Source organism: Lepidochelys olivacea (genome assembly GCF_965140295.1).
Source record: "Lepidochelys olivacea isolate rLepOli2 genome assembly, chromosome: 10".
In the NCBI taxonomy this organism is placed as follows: domain Eukaryota; kingdom Metazoa; phylum Chordata; order Testudines; family Cheloniidae; genus Lepidochelys; species Lepidochelys olivacea.
Genome location: NC_140420.1, coordinates 22,319,376 through 22,343,858, shown reverse-complemented (window position 1 = coordinate 22,343,858; position 24,483 = coordinate 22,319,376). Strand labels below are relative to the sequence as shown.

Here is a 24,483-nt window from a genome sequence, read left to right as displayed (position 1 = left end):
ATCAGAGGGACAAGGTGTGGAGCATGCTTTCAGATGTCTTAAAAGAGCAACACTCCGATGCAGAAATTACAGAACCCGAATCACCAAAAAAAAATAATCAACCTTCTGTTGGTGGCTCCTGACTCAGATGATGAAAATGAACATGCGTCTGTCTGCACTGCTTTGGATTGTTATCGAGCAGAACCTGTCATCAGCATGGACGCATGTCTTTTGGAATGGTGGTTGAAGCATGAAGGGACAGATGAATCTTTAGCGCATCCGGCATGTAAATATCTTGCGATGCCGGCTACAACAGTGCCATGCACACGCCTGTTCTCACTTTCAGGTGACATTGTAAACGAGAGGTGGCCAGCATTATCTCCTGCACATTGTAACCAAACTTGTTTGTCTGAGCGATTGGCTGAAGTAGGACCGAGTGAACTTGTAGGTTCCGAAGTTTTACACTGTTTTATTTTTGAATGAAGTTATTTTTTGTACATAATGCTATATTTGTAAGCTCAACTTTCATTATAAAGAGCTTGCACCACAATACTAGTGTTAGGTGCTAGCCCCAACTCCTACAGGCTGGGGGGAGTTGGGGCTGCAGGGTGGGGGTGGTCAGGGTTCTGGGTGGGGGCCTCAGGGCTTCTGACCTTTGGGGTTCTGGGCTTCTGCCCTGTGGGAGCACCAGGGCTCAAGGCTTTAGACCCAGTGGTAGTGCTGGGGCTTCAGAACCATGGCTGTTTCTGGCTTCAGCCCCACAGTGGTCCCCAGGGCTTGGGGCTTTAGCTAAGAAGGAAGCGCCAGGGCTCCCTGCAGTTCTGCTCCCAGTTTCAGCCCCAGTGCCCCTCCCCACCAGCCATAGCTTAAGCCCCAGTGCACCTACCCCGCCAGCTGAAATCGTGAGTGGAGTAGTGGGGAGCTCCATGTCCCCCCCATGAGGCTGAATCTGGGAGAGAGGCATGGTGCCTGAGGAGATGCTCAGTACCGGGTCCCTTACGGGTGAATTCGGTGCCATGGAGGAGGTATGTTGCCATCTGTGTCTTGACTCCATCTCCTTCGCTTGGGACTTGGCAGTGCCGAAGGTGCCGAAGGAGTGTCACAGGTGCTCACCTAAGCACGTGTTGGGATCAGGGGTAGCGACCTGGCAGGAGACCGCCATTGTTTCTGTGGTGCTCTCTGCAGAGACGTCTGTGCCCTCTTCCTTGGTCTTTTAGAGGAAGGCATGTCTCCTGTCCCTGCAGCGGGGGGTGCCCGGAGAGGAGGTCTGTTGGTCTGGCTCAGGTTGGAGAGATTTCTCCATCAAGATTATTTTGAGTCTGAAATACCAGTCACACTGCGCTCTCCATTTTAGATTGCTACAGTAGGCCCCAAGACATTGGACACAGAAAGGGTGTTCATCTGAAATGGGCATTGCTTCGCAGCATGAGCTGCATTGCTTAAAGCCTGGGGAGCCAGGCATCTTAACAGTTAACCACCCCTGGTGAAGGGACGGTAAACTGGATAAAAGTAAACTTTTTTTGGTAATAAAAACTAACATTAACACTAACTACAACTTTCTATATGACTAACTAATGTATTTTTTTCTGAAAGGTTTGGAAGAGTAATGATCACTGCCCCAGAGCTCCGTCTTCAGCCAAGGGCGATTGAGAAAAAACTGGAGGGCGGGTTGTGTGCACGCTATACATGGAACCAACAGCACCGTGAGATGCCTACTGCGCACGTGTGACCTGCACAGACACTGCTACCATAAATCTCTGATCGACGGAGTCAGGATGCACCAACACCGGAAGTGGCGCACCCACAGGGACAGCACTCGGAGAAGAATTAACATTATAATATTAACCTTAAACACCTGGGTTTAGCACTAACAATTTCTTATTGAATTAGCACACAGCACTGAGGAATCCAATAACTGGTGTCCAGGGATTAAATAACACTGTATGTTCTAGTACTGGCTTCTATCTGATGTAACCATGGAAACGCAGAAAGCTCAGAATTATCATAAGACTAAATGGACAATATGTCTAAAATCAAGTGTGTAATACCTATACACGTTGGGTAGGCGCATTACTATTCAAACAATATGATTTAGAAGCAGCATGTCATGACTACCTCAGTGCAAAGTTTTCTCCAGACAGAATCAATTGTTTTGTTCCTTGGGTGGATAATAACTGTGCAAACATAAATTGGCTTTCCCCTATCTCCTTTAAACTCAATGATTCTTTTGACATTGCTTGTAAACAACAAAAGCCAGTGGAGTTCCTGTCCTGGCCAGAACAGAGTACAAACACACACACTGTATGTAGACCAACTTTACTCCACACTTGGGCTTGGCTTTGCTGGGAATTCAAACAACAGAAATGTAAACCACATCCTCAGCTTCTATCATACACCCAAGTTCTCTATGCCTAATGAATTATTCTGATGTCCTGAGCAGAGATAACAAGTTACACCTGACACTAGTTCATAGGAACCACCATCTCTGCAGGATTCCAGCACCTGTTAACACAGTGGATCAACATGAAAATGAATGCTGGTACTATTACAATAGGTATGAGGAATCCAGTCAGTCATCAGTGGGATCCATCTACCATAACAGACAGATGGTTCGCTTTATGTAAAAAGATGTGATTTTTGATGTTTACAATTGCTACTAGGCTGTTCATCTTGTTACTTGGTTCGATTGAGTCTTCCCTTATGAGTCTTATGATGGCCCATTACCTTAGGCCTAGAGAAGCTGAAAACTGCAGCAGACAGAACTACAATTTGATTACATTATTTCCTACCTTTTTAGGGGTTCCTGACAAGATCATCAGAAAACTTTTTGAACAGCTAAGGCTATTTTAACACCATAATAAAACATTTTCAGGTGTTAGTATATCCAATATAAAAAGTAATTCTGATTCTAAGATTGGTCTCCACACTACAAATCCACAACACAATTTTGTATGATTGGTAATCTCTGTTTGAAATCCCTCCCCAAACTGGAACAGCAGTATGGATTGGAAGCTTTGTGAGTGGGAAGCTTCCGCAGTATCTACTCCTTCAGCCTGGCTCAAATAAGTGCTATTAGTTTCTCACTTTATGAAACACTAATTATTCAAAAATTTCAAAGAAAAAAATTACTGTAGGCTAGAACAAAAATTACTGTAGGCTAGTACAAGGTCTTAGTGCAGGAACAAATAGCGTTACCATATTTTTATCTAATCAGTTTGGCTGATAAACTACATGAAAGGGGTGGAGGTTTACTGGTTTGAGATACTTGATTTTGCACTTGTATATCTTAAATACTTTCAAGATATACATAAATTAGGTATGTCAATTTATTTGTTAATTACTGGATCAGATTGTTTCCCCCAGATCACCACAGAGATGATCTTCCCATTCTTGCATAAAAGGGGTAAGACTATTATTTAGCATTGTGCTCCCTTCCAAAGACAACATGGATGAGGCTCTGTGGGATCAGGATCCACAGCCGGAAAGAGAATGAGGGAAGGAGAGTGGGCAGCCTCATGCTGATTGGGAGGGAGGAAGACACTACATTCCCAATGGAGCTTACTTGGAAAACGAATATTACCAGAGCTTCTATTAACAGTTTCATAATGGGGCTGGTGATGTCAGCAGCAGCCACGGGAGAGGGGAATCCTGGCAGTACAGATCTATTACAGCTGGCGATCCAGGGCCTCCATATGCATAGCACTGACCTCCTGAGACACATATGGGGTTTGAAGTATGGCTTATTATGGGGGGAAGGGGCAAACCCTTGCTCCAAGGGAGCAATATGTGAGAGGTTCAGCAATGGAATCCTTTCAATACTTTTCTTCCTCTTTCACCTTCTTACGCAGGTTTTACCATGAGAAAGGGTGATCCAGCCCACAGTTTGGTATTTTGAAGTTATTTTTTAAATAGTTAGAATAAAAAAAACCCTGAAATAGCAGCTTTTGTGCCAACTCAGGAAAGGAGAACATATGAGAAAATTCATCTTCATTCCTCATACAAGGGCATGATTGCATCCACTTCCAATTCTATGCTCAGCAGCAGAGTCATTACACTGTTGGCTCTTCACTGAAGGAACCTTTACATGGTTCAAAACTTTTCTGAGGCTATGTTAAGGACCATGGTCAGTGGAAGCTGATACCCTCACAGATATAAATAGATCAGTCAAAAGTGACAATGAGAAAGCTGCTGAGTTAGGCAGAATTTGCAGAAAAATGTCAAGGCAAAATTAGCCTTTAATTAGTGGAAAGAAGATGCCTCCTGGGACACAATCTCAAGGCAATTCTGAAACTCAACAGCAGTGTCCTGTTTAGTGACTTAAACATTAGGTTAAATTAGTGAATGTGAGAGAAGTGGGTAATACAAAAGGGTATTATTCCATCTATATCTAGAGTGAACTGGGTATTCTTTATAATGAATAGCCTTAATTACTTTAGTCTCAACTTTTACAATTATGCTTGGCAAAAACATATAAAATATTTTATTTTAAAGTGCAAATATTACCCACAACATCCATTTGTGCTATTACCAAATATACAGATTATTTTTGGGAGGACAGGGCATACTTGTATTCCCATATCCCCAAGGCTCCACCAACCACCCTAAGGATTTGAATTTCTATTGGTAAGTTTCCAAGTCCGGAGGAAAAAAGGAAAGAACTAACACTGATGTCTGCCAATAAAAGTAAAACCAAATAACCTCTTTAAAGCTCTTAATAAGGCATAAGTATTTCCTAAAATATACTTTAAAAATAGTTTGACTGAAAAGGGATTGAATTGCTCAGCTTTCTCTGAAAATTGTTGCTGCGCCAAAGCCTCGGTGTCAGACTTCAGTTTTGAATCCTGTCCTCCAGCACAGATAACACAAAGGGGCAGGAACAAGCCATATTATAGCAGTACTCAGCACTAATATCACGTGGATTGAAGAGAGAACAGGCATGTTCTTATTACATGAGATCATTGAAACAACCAGCACTATAAGAATGACTGCTGCTAAAATACCTATATATAAGGTTAACAGAATTTACACTAATTGTTTGAATTAATGACACTTTATACCTGTCAGAAAAACAGTGCAAGCTAAGCCTTCTCCAGGGTTTCAGTGTGGAACGTGTGCCCTAAAAAATAAAAATCAACCTATTTTCCATGTAGAGTGAAGCGATCATGGAAAATTTGCCAGTCAAAAATATGAAAAAAATCCATCCCTTAACAGTCATTTTGTTTTGTGCATGATAAATTATTAACAGGAATTAAATGTTCTCCCCTCACTCTTTATTTTTTCAATTGAATCAGAATGCTAAGTTAATAATTTCATGATCACATTTCATTGCCATATAATTCCCAGCACACAGCTCTACCATAATTGAGTGGGTGGCCGTGCTGCATGTTTATCAATATTTTATTCTAGTAGTGCCTAAAGCCCCCAATCAGGATCAGGCTGATTGTCCTAGGTGATACACAAACAAACAATAAAAACCGCTCCCTACCCTAAAAAATGTACAGTTTAATAGGACATGTTGCAACAGACAGAGGGAGCAAGGGGGCAGGAAGATGAGGGAAAAAGTAATAAGAACACTTGTGTACACAGGCCAGGTCTACACAACTAGGTGGTTTTGACAATGTTTCTTTCTTTTTTAAAAAAATGTGTGGCATATATCAACAGCGAAGTGGCTTTTGATTTGACTGGCTTGCACTGAAACGAGCTGGTGTCCCAGATGTTCTGCTAAATCTGGTGCATGACCTTCATTCCGGTACTGGTGCAAGAGAGCAGTGTTTCCATAAAACCTCAAGTGTGCAGCAGGGATACATTCTTGCTCTGGCACTATTCTGTCAAAATATCAACTGGATATTAAGATTTGCCACTCCACATACCAGAGTCAAGCTGGTAAGAACTTTTCACCAAACAAAACTATGAAGACAATGCTGGCTTGCTTACAGAGAAGCCAGGGAATTTCAGCCCTGCCCTTCAAAGTTTCCAAGATGTCACACAAACTATGGAGTTGAATATCTCATGGCAGAAGACCAAGATCTAGAAGCTCAGAGCTGAAGCACTAGAACCTTTGGTACAGGAGGGGTCGAACACTGTGGAGCGCATTTTTATGAGTTCAACTACCTAAGATGCAAGCAGAGATCAAACGGTCACAGCAAACTGGATGTGCTCCAACAAGCAGCTCATGCTGCCTACTGCATGAAGTCCATGTCTCACTTACAGATGCAAAAACATCTCCGCTCTAAGACAAAGTTCAGGATCTCTCAAATCTGTATACTTCCTGTACTCCTAGATGGGTCAGAAAACTAGACCTTCTCATAGGGAGACTTGGAGTGGCTGTTTCTGCCCAGGATGTTCATGCTGTGGCCAAGTTGCAAACCTAACCCAATACATCACAGATGACTGAAACATGTAAAATTACAGGGCCTGTGTTTGTTGAACTGTCAGCTGCTTATGACACTGTGAACAACTGTGTACTTCTATTTAAACTGGCAAGAATTTTGAGAAATAGCAAGATGCTCCAGGTCATCTCCTTGGAGCTCAAAAATCAATATTCTTTGTTGAGCTAGGTGGTCAAAATAGTCAATAACACACTCAGTGCAACAGATTGCCCCAAGGATCAATGCTATTACCCTTGCTATTTAACATATACACAAATGACCAACCAGAATTCCCCTGACATGTGAAGATTCATTTATGCAAGTGATCTTTGCATTGCCATCCAATCGAAAAGATTTAAGGACACTGAGCACAATTTAGTTGGATTCCTGAGTGTACTCAGAAATTATTATCATACATAGTTCCTGAGCAAGACACAAGTGTACGCCTTTCACCGAAACACCATCGGGCTAAGCAAAAACTTCAAATATTGTGGGATAGTATAATCTTTGAGCACTGTAAACATCTGGTGTACTTGAGGGGGAGGGAAGGTCAACTGCGGAGCACTGTGGCCCAATATGGTCGTGCTTGAGCCATGCACACAAAATTGGTACCAAACTCAGTCAATCCTGTAGGATCATCATTGGTACTTTGTAACTGACTCCTACGCTGTTGCTATACTGCCTTGCATGGATTACACCATCATACATGATGCAGGATGTCTTCAGTAAAAAAAGAGAGACAAAAACAAGTGCATAAACCAAGACTTCCACTGTATGGACATATTCCACTAACCTAGACGCTGAATTACAGAAAGATAAGTAACAATACTGGGTCGTGGCTATGGGGTGTTGAAGGGACAAACAATAATGATGACCTCTTCCTGAATCAAGCATAATTATCCACATAATATCACTCATACCACTGAAGAGAGAGCCAAGAATCACTCTGTCTCAAAGGCCCTGAGCCAGAACCTTAGATTCATAGATTCCAAGGCCAGAAGGACCATTGTGGTCATCTAGTCTGACCATCTGTAAGACACAGGCCATAGGACTTTCCCAAAATGACTTCTAGAGTATATCTTTTAGGGAAACATCCAATCTTTATTTAAAAATTATCAGTGATGGTGAATCCACTACAAATTTTAGTAAGTTATTCCAACCCACAAAGTCTTGAAGCATGTACATAATTTTAAGCATGTTAATAATTTCCATTTACTTCTATCAGACCACTAGCATGCTTAAAGTTAACCATATATGTAAGTGTTTGGAGAAATAAGGCCTATGTTAGCACCAATGCACGAACTAGGCTACTGAAGACAGACAACTGTTTTGTAACTTATAGGATCTGACATATCTCCTCTATAACGCTGGTAATTGAGGGAATAAAGTCTCAAAAATGCCTCTGAACAAAAGCTATGAACTGAGCTGTCAGCCAAATCACTGGTTAGCTCTAGATTGTGTAATTTATTTAAAATCAGCACTTGAGCGCAACATTAACATTTAGCTTTCAGATTCTTAGAAAAGCCTCCTTATAAATTTTATACAATGGGAGTCAATATATTAATCACTTAAAAGGAGTACTTTCTAATAAAATCAATTTTGTTTACCTTTATCCTATTGTTATTGAGTGGTTTCTTTGGAACTTAATTGAAAAAAATATGTTAATTTCTTACAATCAGAATGCCAGATCCTCAACTGATTTAAAAATCAGTATAGGTCTGTCTATTGACTTCAGTGGTGTTGTGCAGATTTTCACCAGGCGAGGATCTATTCCACAGAGGCTAGAGTTCCCACTATTAATTCATTTAGTGTTAGCATATCAGGAAATCTCTGCATCTACAGACAAAGGAATAAAGATGGTGTGTACGGAGTAAACGGTTCTCTGGTAACCACACATGTAACAGAATGTACGTTACTGTTTTGAGATACATTGCAGTCTAGTTGTGGATTACATAGAAGTAGTTTAATTGTGCTCCATCTCCCAACAGTGAATATTGTTAAGAGTTCACATACTGTAAGATTCAAAGGGGGGCAAAAGGTTAAGCATGAACAGCAACAAAGGAAAAAGGCCCTGCAGCACATCATTGAATGCCTTGCTGTTTGAGTACATGGAGGCAAGCATATATAAAGAAGCAAATTCACAATCACCAATACATCACATCGCATTTTATATATAGTCTACTGAAGAGTGACAAATTAATGTGTCTTATTTCTGGAGTAATGATACTTGTGTGAAAGGTAGAACTGATGAAAATAAAAGATATGGTATTATTAAAGCATCTTAAGTAAATACATCATTATCAAAGTTAAGATAAGTGATTTTCAGCTGCTGTGGTATTCATGGGATGAACTGGTAATTTGTATGCTATGGAAAAGGTGTCTCCAAGTAGTCATATGTAACCACAAGAACTGGAATGTAAAGAGGACAAAAATAAATTGATAGCTGTCCTGTAGGAACAATGCTATCTATATTGATTGACAGGCTTTCATCACTGCTCCTTGTCTTGAACAAAACCAGAGCTCACATTGTGCATAGTAATCCTAGCACTAATTCCAAATCCTATGCATTTCAGATAGAACATAAAGTTTGTTTTTTTTAAAGTAGGTGTTATGAAATGAGGCTCCAAATGGCTGTTGAAAGTTCAGGCTGTTTAGGGGATTTGTTATAAACACTGTAAATCTCTGGGGAGGGATTAGTAAAATAATGTATACATCTTTCAAATGATTACACCTGTGGAAAAGGCAAAAATAAAATAATGTAGCTAGAAAAATATGTTTTAAATGCTCTCTGTACAATTTTCTAATTATTTCTCCCGAAGTTAAAACACTGCAGATATTAGCTGTTTAGATAAGAACATCGATGATGTTGGGAAAATGGCATTTCCAGCATTCTGCCTTGGAAATTAACAGGAGTTCTGACAACTCTACTGCTGGCTGCTGCTCTGGCTGCCATGGAAACAGACAGCGCTCAAAACGGGACAGATTCCTTTAAACTAATTGCTGTTCCACAAAAAGTCTGTGGTGAGATTTTTGTTTTTTCTGTTTTTGTTTTTCTGAAACAGAAATTAGTTTAAAGCAACTTGTTCTGCTCTTGGTGAGCCAAAGTCCCTCTAGGACGCTGCACATGAAATATAGAACCACAGTAACAATGGACACAAAAGATTCTCTGGATAGATCTATCACTTCTAAATAACAGGATTGAGATACTTTTTAAAAGTCAATATATATTATTGACAATATATATACCTATAACTGTAACTGTAGTTATTTGACATTGAGACTTTGAAATATAAGACACAATGAGTGAGTAAAGTCACAATAAAGCAGCACAAAATACTGTATCGAGCGAAGTGAATGATATAGCTAAATACTCTAAACATAAAGTTTGGAATGTCTAGAATACTAAAGCCAGAGATTCAAATCCCAGGAAGGTCAAATCAGTCCTTTATCTTTCCTAGCTACATAAATGGAGCAACAAGTAGTTAATTCTAATGTTTATCTTTTGACAACTACTAAAAAGAACAAGGTCCTGTTTGCTCTGCATGGACTTTAAAGATCCCATGGCACTTTCCTAAAGAGAAGGGAATTATGCCAAAATGCTGTATCATATGTTATTTGCGACCCTCCATCTCCAAGGAAAGTGCATTTCAGTAGTGTTGTACCATATTTATATAGTTATAAAATACTCTGGAATTAAATATTAGGAATTTTCAGAGAATGTTTAATTGCTAGATATAAAACTGAAAATTCAAAATGTAAAAATTAGGATGTTTTGGAGAGTAGCTGTTCTTTCTGCTATTTATTATTCACTGTAGAGGCTTGTGAAGGATTATGGAATATGTTGTTTCTCACTCTGTATTACTCATCCTGTATGTTTCCAAAATCACAAATTTGATGATCACATTGTGTTCTTTTGGTTTCCATAGCATTCACAAATTTGATAACAACATTGTATTCTTTTGGTTTCCATTGCAGAAAAAGTGATTTCATTATAACGGAAGTGTTAAACTGCCTGTGATCTGGGGGAAGCGCCTAGAGACAAACTGCACAGGATTTCACAGGCAAAACTGAAACGTAATAAAGGTTTTTGGTCTCACTTCCTGTCTATTACAAGAAGTAAATAAATAATATCTTAAATGATATTTAATATAATAAAAATCACTAATTCACAATGAAGTAGAAAGTTGCCATCTTAGTCTGATGACAGTTTGTGACAAAGAAAGTTCAGCTCAGCACAAGAATACATTGACAATAGGTTAGAAATCTGAGACTTATGTGTGTTAAGGTAATTTAAATTATAAGAATCAAAGTTCTGTAAAGAGTTCTTTATTATTATTATTAAATTAATATATACGTTGCTTATCCATTTTATATACAGGTCCTTTTTTGGTAAATAATAGAACATACTTCAAAACCAGCTGGAAATGTCTAGAGCCTTTTAAGCATTCACATTCTGAGGAGTACTTCCTTTGTTCCTTTTAGTTTCATCAGCTGAAAAGTATAGTCAATAAGTGCAAACAGCTGGAATTTACACTGTTGAGTGCTCTGCAGAGCTTACAGAATCTCTGTGCATGATATAGTCATAGAATCTCAGGGTTGGAAGGGACCTCAGGAGGTCATCTAGTCCAACCCGCTGCTCAAACCAGGACCAATCCCCAGTTTTTGCCCCAGATCCCCAAATGGCCCTCTCAAGCATTGAGCTCACAACCCTGAGTTTCGCAGGCTAATGCTCAAACCACTGAACTATCCCTCCCCTACAGTAGTTCCATAGAAACTCTTCAGGATTCTTGAAAGAAATTCTGAAAAACCCTGCAGGATCCCATAAACTCCTGGAAAGTGTACCACAGAGATTGCAGGCTTTTGTATGTCAGCCAACATCACTGTGTAAGTGTCTCCAGAGGAAGCGCTCCATTGCATGCATGTAGAAAATGAAAAGATACATTGGAAGGAAAACTAATTAAAGGCAATTTTTCTGACATTAAAAAAAAAAAAACCTATTAGACAATATAACCCAGAAGGTCTATCATGTCATTCATCAGTAACTGAGGAACGGGACAATCTGTGTCATACATTATTGCTATGGAACATTTATTATTTGGAAACAAGTCTGGACATAAATTTATCTTCAAATTTAGGTTGTTAGAATCCTTGCTGCAAGGACTGTTCTAGATATAAAATCTAAACTTCCCACAATTTTTTCCAAATTTATATAATGAGAAAATAATCTCTCTCTGCTTTGTGTGGAGAGAGAGGAGAAGTTAATGTTTAAAAAACCCCAAAGGTTTTGTGAAATTCGGTACAGTCATATAAGCAAAAATTATGCTTTCTAAATTTCTAGGTATTTTTCTAACCATTTCATAAATAGTTGCTGAGACTTCCTTTTTTTAAAAAAACTCATTCACACGTCCTCATATAGCCTTAAGATCCAGAGAGGAAGGATGGCCTTGTGGTTAAGGTACTGGCCTGGAACTCATCAAACCTGGATTCAACTTCCAAATCTACCACAGACTTACTCCCTGACACGTCACTGTGGCTTTAATCCCACCGAGACTCATGTAAATATGATTAACTTTATGCACAATAATCTTGATTTAGCAAAGCTCTTAAGCATGTGCTTACCTTTAAAATCAATGGGACTTAACCATGTGTTTGAAGTTACTTACATACTAAAAAGAACGAGGAGTACTTGTCGCACCTTAGAGACTAACAAATTTATTTGAGCATATGCTTTCGTGGGCTAAAGCCCACTTCATCAGATGCATGCAGTGGAAAATACAGTAGGAAGATATATATATATATACACACACACACACAGAGAACCTGAAAAAATGGGGGTTGCCATACCAACTCTAATGAGACTAATTGATTCAGATGGGCTATTACCAGTCAGAGAACATTTCAACCTCCCTGGACACTCAATTACAGACCTAAAAGTTGCAATTATTCAACAAAAAACCTTCAAAAACAGACTCCAATGAGAAACTGTAGAACTGGAATTAATTTGCAAACTGGACACCATTAAATTAGGCTTGAATAAAGACTGGGAGTGGATGAGTCATTACACTAACTAAAAACTATTTCCCCACGCTAATTTTCCCCCACTGTTACTTACACCTTCTTGTCAACTGTTTGAAATGGGCAATCCTGATTATCATTACAAAAGTTTTTTTCTCTTGCTGATAATAGAGCACCTTAATCAATTAGTCTCGTTAGAGTTGGTCTGGCAACCCCCATTTTTTCATGTTCTCTGTATATATATATATCTTCCTACTGTATTTTCCACTGCATACATCTGATGAAGTGGGATTTAGCCCACAAAAGCTTGTGCTCAAATAAATTTGTTAGCCTCCAAGGTCCCACAAGTACTCCTCGTTCTTTTTGCTGATACAGACTAACATGGCTACCACTCTGAAACCTGTTACATACTAAAGTGATTGCTGAATAAGAACAGTTTCCTGAATCACGTCCTGTGAGTAGTCCCACTGTCTTAAATGGGATTACTCACAGTGCATAGAATTAAGCACGTTCATAAATCTCGGCAGGACGGGGGCTCTGAACTCTCTGCTTTAAATGTGGATAATACTATTTTCCCTTTCTTATACCTCTTCTCTCTTGTCTATTTAGATCGTAATTCTTCAGGGCAAGAACTCTCTCTTATTTCTGAGTATGCATATTGGGTCCCTGATCTCAGTTGAGCCCTGTAGGTACTACTGTAGGTACATAAATATGCTATTCTACAACAGAAGACTCTAAGATCAAATTTGCAAAAGCACTTAAGTCATTTAGGAACTTAACTCCCATTGACTTATAATGGGACTTAAGCGTCTAAGTGACTTAGGCATGTCTGACATTTTTGAAAACATTGTTGAAGTACAATCATATGATTAGATATTACCATAAAATTACACTAACAGTTTAAAAAGATTTTTTGTTGGTTAATACAGTGAAGATTTCTAGCTAAATCTACATGTAGAATTTGGATCTTGAATTCTTTTCACTGAAAATGGACGGAAAGCAAAGTAGTCCTGCCTGAGGTTGTTTACAGGAAAGTAGGGTAGTTAGGATTTCCTCCCTCCAATCTGCAACAGGAAGTTATGAAATGTACCTTGTACAATTTCATCTTCTAAACTCCTAATGCCCTTTATTTTATACAGTAACTTGTTTTTAAATTAGTGTGGGTTTCATTTTCATTGTAATTTTTAACACTCAGCAACAGAAACATTTTTTATCTTATAAACGATAATTAATTAAAAAGGGAGAAGCTTACAATATTCTTGATTAGTGGGAAATTACCTTTACTGTGTAGGGATTTTAAAATTCAGCATACTTAAGCAAATCACATTAGGACCTTCAAACGGTTATCATCATCTAGAATTACAATAAGACACCTAACCAATACTGGATTGCCAGCAGAATTCTAATTTCTTCATTCTTGAGTTTTCCTGTGAGAATCGTCATGGCTCTCACCATTAGTGAATACAATCTGTAAAATCCTCCATCCAAAAGGATTTCAAGGTAAGGGATGGTGGACGTAGCCAAATCTTTATTTTAATAAGAAAGTAATCATTAACATTTCAAATAATCTTATTTTAGAAAATACTGTTCTACCAAATATAGTTCAAATAAATGATTTACAGTGTCACTTACATAAAAAATAATATAGAACTATATATCTGAACTGCATAAATTAGTATAGCCCTTAAAATGTTCTGGTGACACTATAAATTACAACAACAAAGCTGACCCTTTTTGTTTGTGTCACTAAAACATCAAGGCAGATTTGCAATGGAGTATACATGGCATCCTAAACCTGATTAATAAAACAGAAATTTCCCTCATTGTTCAGTAATGAATGTCAAAGCATGAAATAAATGTAATAAGTTATTATTTCTTTACTATACTTATTTACCCTTTAGAGTGCAATTCATTTTAAAATTCAAGCTGCCAAGTGGCAAAAATTTGTAGGGGGAAGGAAGGCAAATACACAAGGATGCTGAAAAAATACAGAAAAAGAAAGAAAAAGAGGTTGGGTGAACCTCAATTTTCAACCATATTAATATTAAATAATTTAATCCCCAAGACATACATAAATTTAGGCTATTGCAAGATTCAATACTTGTGGTTTGTCACCACTCTGATGGAATTACAACCTTGTAATGTACAGCTGGAGTACATTATTCTATATATTATGTGCAATTCTAGTGTAGTCGGTTTTAAAATATATAATAAAGAATGTTAATTACATGGTTATTTATTAACCCACCCCACTCTTCTGTTTATTGGTTCTTTCACTACTTTCTCTCCTTCTTATCCTTCCCTTTATTTCCTCATGTTATAGATCTCTTTTCTTCTCCATCTTTTCTGTTACAATACGTATTTTTTCTCTACCCTTCTTCAAGTTCCTGTGCCTTTCAGTGTAAGCTGCCTTTTTTATTACTGCATTGATATTGGCTGTCCTCTACAGTAGCCATTGAGCACTTCTTTCTATCTTGGTGTTCTTCCACATGTTAAAAAAAGTAGTCTGTCTTTAAAAGCAACAAATAACATAAAATATGTTTTCTCTTTGGCCATATCTAGAGCTGGTTGAAAAGTTTCTATCTTTTTGTTTAAGAAAAACTGGCAAGGATGTTCTGATCTGGTCTAGTAATAACTGAAATGCAATTTTCCCTTCTTAAAATTTACCAATATATTTTAGACCCTTATGCTTATATTATTTCAATTCAGAAGGCATAGTTTCCTGAGGGAACAAAATGTCAGTTCTATCTCACAGGAACCAAGGAAAGTGCTCTAGCTCAACTACAGGTCATCCAGAGAGCCCAGTGGTATGAAGAAGGCCAATGCAAGAAGGCACATAGAGGGAGAAGGAATTTTGTCTACTAAAAAAGAGAGGGCTTTTTGGCTGCTTGGGTAGGGTAAATGTTGTTGGAGTCTTGATTGCAAAGGACTACAAGTTGTGCTGAGGATGCCAGGATCAGAAATTGAGGAGCTGTGCTCTAGGCAGTGGGGTTCTATCAGCCTCTTCCTCCTCCTTCCGTATGATCCAGTTATCTCCAAGTGCATCAGGTAACTGGGCACCAGCAGTCTCCTGGCAAAATTTCTGCTACAGCCCAATGAATGATACTAAGAAAACTACTCAAGATACATGAGGTGGCAATTATAATAGTTGTCAGTACTGAAAGATAACACTATGTGCCTCAGTAGATTGCTAGACTGTTACAAGCTAATTCATGTTAATGTTGCTTTGCCAATTAACTGCACAGTGTGCAGAACCATTTCAGAAACAATGCAAGCTTAGATTCACAATATGTAACGGAAAAACAAAACAATTATAAAACAGGAAAAAAAGCAAACTGTGTAAGTAGGCAGCAGTAAGGAGAAAGCAACAGCATCCTTTGCTAAAAATGAGGAAGAAACACATCGTTGTTTAAAAATCCTTAGCTCTATTCTCTTTAGTTAAAAGCAATTTGTGAAATCCTTTCAGGGCACATTTCAACATGTGCCATGGACTGAACAAATGCATTTGAGTATCACTCTGAAATGATCACTTTCTACTAAATTTCCTTTAGAACTTAATTACTGTTCAGCCATTAGCATTTAATTGAGAGCAACTTAATAAAATAAATAATAATGAACCTGGCCTTTTAAATGATCTGAAAAGGGAGCAGAGTATTTGCATGCATGCAAAAAAAATTATGTAAAGAATTTTAGAGCAGGCACTTACAGACTGAATTTACTGTCGCATGTCTGCATTTTTTTGCCCCCCAAACAGCAGGTAACTGACCTTCCTTGAGACTTTTCTGGCTGTTCACCTCAAGACATTCCTTTTCTTTCAATGTCTCAATATCTCCAGTAGGTAAAATCTCTGGAAAGCCCTGTTGCTGCTTCTTGGAGCTATCGATCATGATGAGACTCCTTTGAATGGCAACATCCAACACAGGAAAAAGACCAATTTGCAACCCAGCAGTACACTGTTTGAATACTCTGCTCCCCGGTTCCTTTTCACAATAATTGAGCAATTATGTCTTTAAGCAGCTGAAAGCAGCCATTGCCCTTTACTTCCCAGTCTGACCTACAAATACACTCAATCTGTTTGAAGCCCTTAACTCTCTTCCAGACAGGGAAACTGAGCTTCTGAAGCAAAACTCACAAATCCCACCCCCTTTCCCAGACAACCACTCTCCTTTCCCTTTTAGCTATCCTGGCTTCCTCCGTACTTTTATGTTTCAGTATGCAGCTTGATCATCAGAATCATCTGACAAACACTGAGTCAAGCAGTTAAAAATAAATCCAGCAGTTGCTGAAGGAGCAGCCTTTGCTGATATCTAAGACAAATAGTTGCTGTGGTCTCTCTTTCTAAACGCTGCTGGAGGCTGTGGATATACTTTATGTTGGCCTGACAGGCAGATTCATTACTCATTAAGTTTAATCAATAAACAAACAGCTGTCTAAAAAGAAGATTATGTAAAGAATAAAGAAGGTCCTATTTTGCAGAAGCATATTTACTCAGCATAGCTGCAAATCTTAAGAACAAGTAAGGAACAATCTGAAAGCAACTGATTCCTGTCATACTGTTTACACTACAAAATGTACATATACTACCTTTGCTACACACAGATCTTACTCCCTGTAATAAATTTTTAAAACTGCAAATTTCTATTTTTTCCTTTTGCACTACACTCAGGAGGCAGTAACTTTTACTCTTGTTTCGAGCAGTCAGTCCAGAGTATTTCCTCCTACACAGTCTTTCTGATTTCCCATTCTCACCAGCATGAACCTTTCAATCTTTTATATTAGTCACCAACATACCTTTTCAGTGTCAACTGAAGGAGTTGGAGTAGTTTTTCTTCAGGCCCCCTGGAATGCTTTGGCACCATTAGGACTTGATTTTTGTGGTAACGGCAAACTTATTCTGCTGCAAATATGAGTAAATCCTATGATATTTTTCAGTAATGATGTGTGTTATCAGTTTACTGTTGGCTGCAAAATTCCACCAAACTGCAATCCTCTTGTGTGCATATGTTTTAATACAGTGTATATCCTTAAATGATGACCAGCTTAAGCAAAGTTATATTTTACAGCTGTGATTTTCAATACAAGGCTAAAGGACAAACATTTATTTAAAAAAAAAAAATGGTCAAAATCACTTAAATTTTAAGTGGCTTAGTCATAAGACCTTGCAATATTTCCTAAACATACCTTTAATTCTATAAACAACTTTTGCCTGTCACATAACAAAAGAGTGTACAACTGAAAGTGTACATGTATGTTAATAAATCAGGTTAAGATTTTGTCACGGTTATTTTTAGTAAAAGTCATGGACAGGTCATGGGCAATAAATAAAAATTCACAGAAGCCCACGACCAGTCTGTAACTTTTACTAAAAATAACCGGTGGTAGGAAACACGAGGGGGGGGGGGGGGGGCTAACTGCCTAGAGGGGCCAAAGCCTGAGCCCCACAGGGAAGGGTGGGGGCTGACAACTCCAGCCCCTTCCACAGTGGCTGCAGTGGGGGCTATAGCCGAAGAAGTCAGGGAGGTTCATTAAAATCACGGAATCCATGACCGCCATGACCAATTGGTATCCTTATTCATAAACTAGAGTGTTTTGATCTATGTGCTAATGTGAGCACAAAATACTTTCCCTGTATCTTTGGTGACTCCATTCTGTGCATGAAAAATGAATATTCAAGTGCAATGCTCAAACAGGAATCTAAAATTCCCTTTACTAAGTGTACCAATCACGTAAATTGGTCTTATGTAAATATTTCTATATATCTGTAATGTACTTCTACCTTACCACATGTTCAAAAGAAATTTTTTTGATTATTAACCGTTCTGCCAAGAAAATTTTCCATTTATGTAATATAATTTTGGGCAACCTTTTCAAGTGGGTACCCCCCCTTTTCAGTGGACACAATTTGCAACTGCAATTAAACGATGAGTGAAAATATGAATATTGGCACCTCTAACTACCTGACTGCAGGCACAAGCTGTATATTTAAGTAGTCTGAATTGTGCCAACAATTCATTCTAGTGTAATTTACTGTATTTTAGTGTATTTTACAGGCACAATTCCCATCCTCATCAAGGGAGGCTAGCACTTCAGCTCTTTGAAAAACTACGTCTTTATGTATTTCTTTTCCCTCATTCTTTAATATTAAGGATGTCTGAAAGAAAATTTGGTCTTTTAAGGATTTATTAATTTCTGATGGGTCATACCTTACTGAAAGCCACAGTTCTCTGTTTGCAGCACCACAACCAACTTTTGAAATGATTTTGATGTAATGATTAGAGAATTAACATTATGTGCAAATAAGGAGGATGAGTTAACCAGTCTGTTTTCACAAGAAAATAAAATACAGAAAATATATAACATACCACATCTAATTTTAAATAGAATAGTATAGCTTGCAAAGTTTTTCAACAATATTTAAGAAGCTTTTAAACATTTTACTGTTTACTATATCTAGAAGTATTTAAAATTATTTGGTATGCAATGCATCTTGAAGTATTGACAATTCTCTTTGGCTCTAACCGTGCAAGCACAAGTGTAACTTTTCTCACAACTAGGCGCATTGACTTCAAAGTTATACAAACGTGTATTTTCAGAAACTGGCCTAATATGAACGTTTTGAGTTTTAAAGTTACTATATATGCTACAGGAGAAAAGGTTATTTTTTCTTAATTTTGTTTTTCAAGTCTTCTTATGCTAAGCCAAAAGAATGGACATCATCCACTTTTCTTCTCCTCTCATCACAATATGAAAATGAGATAATTGGACCTCCTGAATACTAAGGTACAGGTAAGGCAAATATGCAATGTCTTCTTAATGCTAAAGGTGTGAAGCTTTTTCCATTCTCCTTACTAACTGCAGGATGCAAAGAGGGTAAGGAGATTTCCTAACTAAGGTGAAAATTTGAAAGGATCTTAGATTTAAAATGTGGAATAGTTTTAATGAGCAGTTTGTATTGGAAGTAAGTTAACTAAAGCTACATTACGTGCTGTAATTGTCCCCGCTCTCCTAGCTGATCAAATGGCCATCTTTTGCATCAAAGCATCTTTTCTAACAAGCTCAGAGAATTGTATTCAGGCCCAGGTTCATCTTCCAGTGAGACAGAGGGTACCTCATTCTGAAGTGCTGTTAGCTACTCTAAAAAAACAAACAAAAACCCTCAATATGTGGGGTGAGATCTCACAGACCCTAACTTATGTCTAATGATGGAGCACTTCAGTCTGAAATCACAAGAACTGTCCACAGTTGGGCAGCACAATGATTTCACTTTTCTTTCTTTAGAAAAGAGTTGAAGACTTCTCCACGTACTATAACGATTTTTTTAAATGGAAATTGAAAAGAATAGTAATCACCTTGCCTTTTCAGGAAAACCCATGCAGCAGCAATGCTGCAAGACACAGGGGAGTGCAGACTCCTGACCTAAAAGATCTTTTTGGAGAGTAAGCCAAAATAGGGAAGCTATTGACACGGCCAGGACTTCATGATGAGTGCGTCTGGCACAATTTGGATGACTAGCAAAGTCCTTTCCCTTCACTGTTGTCATAAATATAAAGGGAAGGGTAAACCCCTTTGAAATCCCTCCTGGCCAGGGGAAAGCTCCTCTCACCTGTAAAGGGTTAAGAAGCTAAAGGTAACCTCGCTGGCACCTGACCAAAATGACCAATGAGGAGACAAGATACTTTCAAAAGCTGGGAGGAGGGAGAGAAACAAAGGGTCTGGGTCTGTCTGTAGTCGTCTTGGCCGGGGACAGAACAGGAATGGAGTCTTAGAACTTTTAGTAAGTAATCTAGCTAGGTATGTGTTAGATTATGATTTCTTTAAATGGCTGAGAAAAGAATTGTGCTGAATAGAATAACTATTTCTGTCTGTGTATCTTTTTTGTAACTTAAGGTTTTGCCTAGAGGGGTTCTCTATGTTTTTGAATCTAATTACCCTGTAAGATATATACCATCCTGATTTTACAGGGGGGATTTCTTTATTTCTATTTACTTCTATTTTTTATTAAAAGTCTTCTTGTAAAACACTGAATGCTTTTTCATTGTTCTCAGATCCAAGGGTTTGGGTTTGTGGTCACCTATGCAAATTGGTGAGGCTTTTTATCCAACATTTCCCAGGAAAGGGGGGGTGCAAGTGTTGGGAGGATTGTTCATTGTTCTTAAGATCCAAGGGTCTGGGTCTGTAGTCACCTAGACAAATTGGTGAGGCTTTTTACCAAACCTTGTCCAGGAAGTGGGGTGCAAGGTTTTGGGAAGTATTTTGGGGGGAAGGACGCGTCCAAACAGCTCTTCCCCAGTAACCAGTATTAGTTTGGTGGTGGTAGCGGCCTGTCCAAGGGGTAATATTTTGTACCTTGGGGAAGTTTTGACCTAAGCTGGTAAAGATAAGCTTAGGAGGTTTTCATGCAGGTCCCCACATCTGTACCCTAGAGTTCAGAGTGGGGGAGGAACCTTGACATGGTGGCACAGTGGTGGGATTAACCTGAAATCATTTTGAGATCCAGTTGAGATTTTTTGAACTAGAAATACAGATTTTAAAAAGGAATTTTTAGGAAGTCCAGAAGGCAGCTTTGAAACTGAAAGCAGCTTGGTTTCTCTCTGCTTTGTGGCCAAGCAGAGACAAAAGGGGATTATCTTGTGAATTGCAGGTTTTCTTTGCCTGGAGGCAGAGTACTTAACTCCTGCAGGGAAATTCACAGTCTTCCAACCCAGAGGTTTTTTTTTTTTTCTTTTCTTCCTAAAAGTAAATAGGGGGTGTGTGCTCTACCCATTTGCCTGGAGACAAAAGTGGCAGGGTTTTTTTTAGGATTTTGATTTTTTTTTTTGTTTTACAAGGAGCACAGGTTTGAAAAGAATTTTTTTTTCTTCTTTGGGCTGGGTAAGCAGGTTTCCAAGTAGTTGGAGGTTTTTTGCTTTAATTTGGGCCCAAAACAGAGACAAGGGAATTGTCTTTTTCTGTAGGCTGACAATCACTATCAGAGAATAGGTATTCTATTCCAGCACAGCAAAATTTTACAGCCAAGTTTTGTTTGTTTATTTCTAAACCTCGGGTGTAAAGTTAGTTAAAAACAGAGAGGTTAGAATGGCCAAATCCTCAGCTCGACTACAGCTGGAATTAGCCAAATTTCAGGCTGAGGAAAAACAAAGGGAACATGAAAGACAGATAGAACTCATGCGGCTGAAGGAGGAGGAGAAGGAAAAAGAGAGGAAGCATGTGGAGGAGATGGAGAGGATAAAGGCCCAGCAGAATATACCAACAAACCCTAGCAATCCTTCTCCAGGTACCACTTCCCATCCCAGAAAGTTCCCCACCTACAAGGCAGGTGATGATACTGAGGCCTTCTTAGAAAACTTCGAAAGGGCCTGCCTTGGGTACAACATCTCTACTGACCAATACATGGTAGAGCTGAGGCCGCAGCTCAGTGGACCCTTAGCTGAGGTGGCAGCTGAAATGCCTAAAGAACACATGAACAAGTATGAACTGTTTAAATCCAAGGCGAGAGTCAGAATGGGGATAACACCCGAGCAGTCTCGTCGGAGGTTCAGAGCCCTAAGGTGGAAACCAGACATGTCATTTACCCGACATGCCTACCACATTGTAAAACATTGGGATGCCTGGATATCAGGAGCAAGTGTTGAATCTCCAGTAAATTTGCCCTTCCTAATGCAAATGGAACAATTCTTAGAGGGTGTTCCTGAGGAAATAGAAAGATACATCCTAGATGGGAAACCCAAAACTGTAATTGAGGCAGGAGAGATTGGAGCCAGATGGGTGGAGGTGGCAGAGAAGAAGAAAACTGGTCGCAGTTGGAGCGGAGACCAGAAGGGACCACCCCAGACCACACCCTATTACCGGGGGCCGCCCAAAGCCCCACCTACCTCCCAAAGAACCCTCCAGACCCCTTATCGTCCCACCACCCCGTTCTCCAGCAACCCTCCTCGCCCCAGTGACCCGTCAGCTGGACGATGTTTTAAGTGTAACGAGCTGGGGCATGTAAAGGCCAACTGCCCCAAGAACCCCAACAGATTACAGTTCATTGCACCGGAATCACACCAGAGGTCCACAGGCCCAGATACCTCCCAGATACCCTTGGAGCGGAGGGAAACTGTGAGTGTGGGTGGGAAGAAGGTCACCGCGTGGAGGGACACCGGAGCACAAGTGTCAGCTATCCATGCTTCCTTAGTGGACCCCAATTTAATCAACCCAGAGATCCAAGTGACGATTCAACCCTTCAAGTCCAACTCTTTCAATTTGCCTACAGCCAAGTTGCCTGGCCAGTACAAGGGCTGGTCAGGAGTGTGGACTTTTGCAGTCTATGATGATTATCCCATCCCCATGCTGTTGGGGGAAGACTTGGCCAATCATGTGAAGCAGGCCAAGAGGGTGGGAATGGTCACCCGCAACCAGGCTAAACAAGCCGTGAGGCCTAGCTCTGTTCCGGAAACTTCTATCAGGACCCAGTCAGAGGTGATGGACCTGGACCCCAGGCCAATGTCTGCAACAGCAGTAGTGGATCCAGTCCCAGAGACCCAGACGGAACCAGTCCCAGAACCGGAACCAGCCGAACAACCAACACCAGACCCCGTGTCAGCACTGAATCCAGTACTTGCAACCTCAACACCAGAGGGCCCCACCGAACCTGAACTGGCAGCAGCCGATAACCCTACACAAGAGGCTCAGCCGGAGCCTGAATCCCAACATAGTGCACCAGCGGAGAGCGGTTCACAGTCAACAGAAACAGCTCCATCCCCTATATCGCTTCCAGAGGGACCAAGCCTAGGTCCACAATCCCATGAGGAACTGATGTCTCCAGCATCAAGGGAACAGTTCCAGACCGAACAGGAAGCAGATGAAAGCCTCCAGAGAGCTTGGACGGCGGCACGGAGCAACCCACCGCCTCTCAGCTCTTCTAATCGATCCAGGTTTGTTGTAGAAAGAGGACTTTTATACAAGGAAACTCTTTCTGGGGGACACCAGGAAGACTGGCATCCTCAGAGACAGTTGGTAGTTCCAACTAAATACCGGGCCAAGCTCTTGAGCTTAGCCCATGATCACCCTAGTGGCCATGCTGGGGTGAACAGGACCAAAGACCGTTTGGGGGGGTCATTCCACTGGGAGGGAATGGGCAAGGATGTTTCTACCTATGTCCAGTCTTGTGAGGTGTGCCAAAGAGTGGGAAAACCCCAAGACCAGGTCAAAGCTCCTCTCCAGCCACTCCCCATCATTGAAGTTCCATTTCAGCGAGTAGCTGTGGATATTCTGGGTCCTTTTCCGAAAAAGACACCCAGAGGAAAGCAGTACATACTGACTTTCATGGATTTTGCCACCCGATGGCCGGAAGCAGTAGCTCTAAGCAACACCAGGGCTAAAAGTGTGTGCCAGGCACTAGCAGACATTTTTGCCAGGGTAGGTTGGCCCTCCGACATCCTCACAGATGCAGGGACTAATTTCCTGGCAGGAACTATGAAAAACCTTTGGGAAGCTCATGGGGTAAATCACTTGGTTGCCACTCCTTACCACCATCAAACAAATGGCATGGTGGAGAAGTTTAATGGAACTTTGGGGGCCATGATACGTAAATTTGTAAATGAGCACTCCAATGATTGGGACCTAGTGTTGCAGCAGTTGCTCTTTGCCTACAGAGCTGTACCACATCCCAGTTTAGGGTTTTCCCCATTTGAACTTGTATATGGCCGTGAGGTTAAGGGGCCATTGCAGTTGGTAAAGCAGCAATGGGAGGGATTTACACCTTCTCCAGGAACTAACATTCTGGACTTTGTAACCAACCTACAAAACACCCTCCGAACCTCTTTAGCCCTTGCTAAAGAAAACTTACAGGATGCTCAAAAAGAGCAAAAAGCCTGGTATGATAAACATGCCAGAGAGCGTTCCTTCAAAGTAGGGGACCAGGTCATGGTCTTAAGGGCGCTCCAGGCCCATAAAATGGAAGCATCGTGGGAAGGGCCATTCACGGTCCAGGAGCGCCTGGGAGCTGTTAATTATCTCATAGCTTTCCCCACCTCCAACCGGAAGCCTAAGGTGTACCATATTAATTCTCTAAAGCCCTTTTATTCCAGAGAATTAAAGGTTTGTCAGTTTACAGCCCAGGGAGGAGACGACGCTGAGT

The 24,483-nt window shown here is 40.0% G+C and overlaps 1 protein-coding gene across 6 annotated transcripts in view; it reads right to left on the bottom strand.

The window, feature by feature from the left end:
- The window catches only part of MRTFB (myocardin related transcription factor B), a 202,579-nt gene that overhangs the window by 66,391 nt on the left and 111,705 nt on the right, over positions 1-24,483 (bottom strand). Inside the window, exon 1 of one of the 6 annotated variants that reach the window (XM_084640398.1) lies at positions 16,129-16,440. The exons of the other annotated variants lie outside the window; for them this stretch is intronic. Within the exon in view, the coding sequence (XP_084496524.1) occupies positions 16,129-16,249 (121 nt within the window). The 5' untranslated portion in view covers positions 16,250-16,440. Of the gene's footprint in view, positions 1-16,128; positions 16,441-24,483 lie in introns of those variants that run through there. 6 annotated transcript variants of the gene reach the window in all.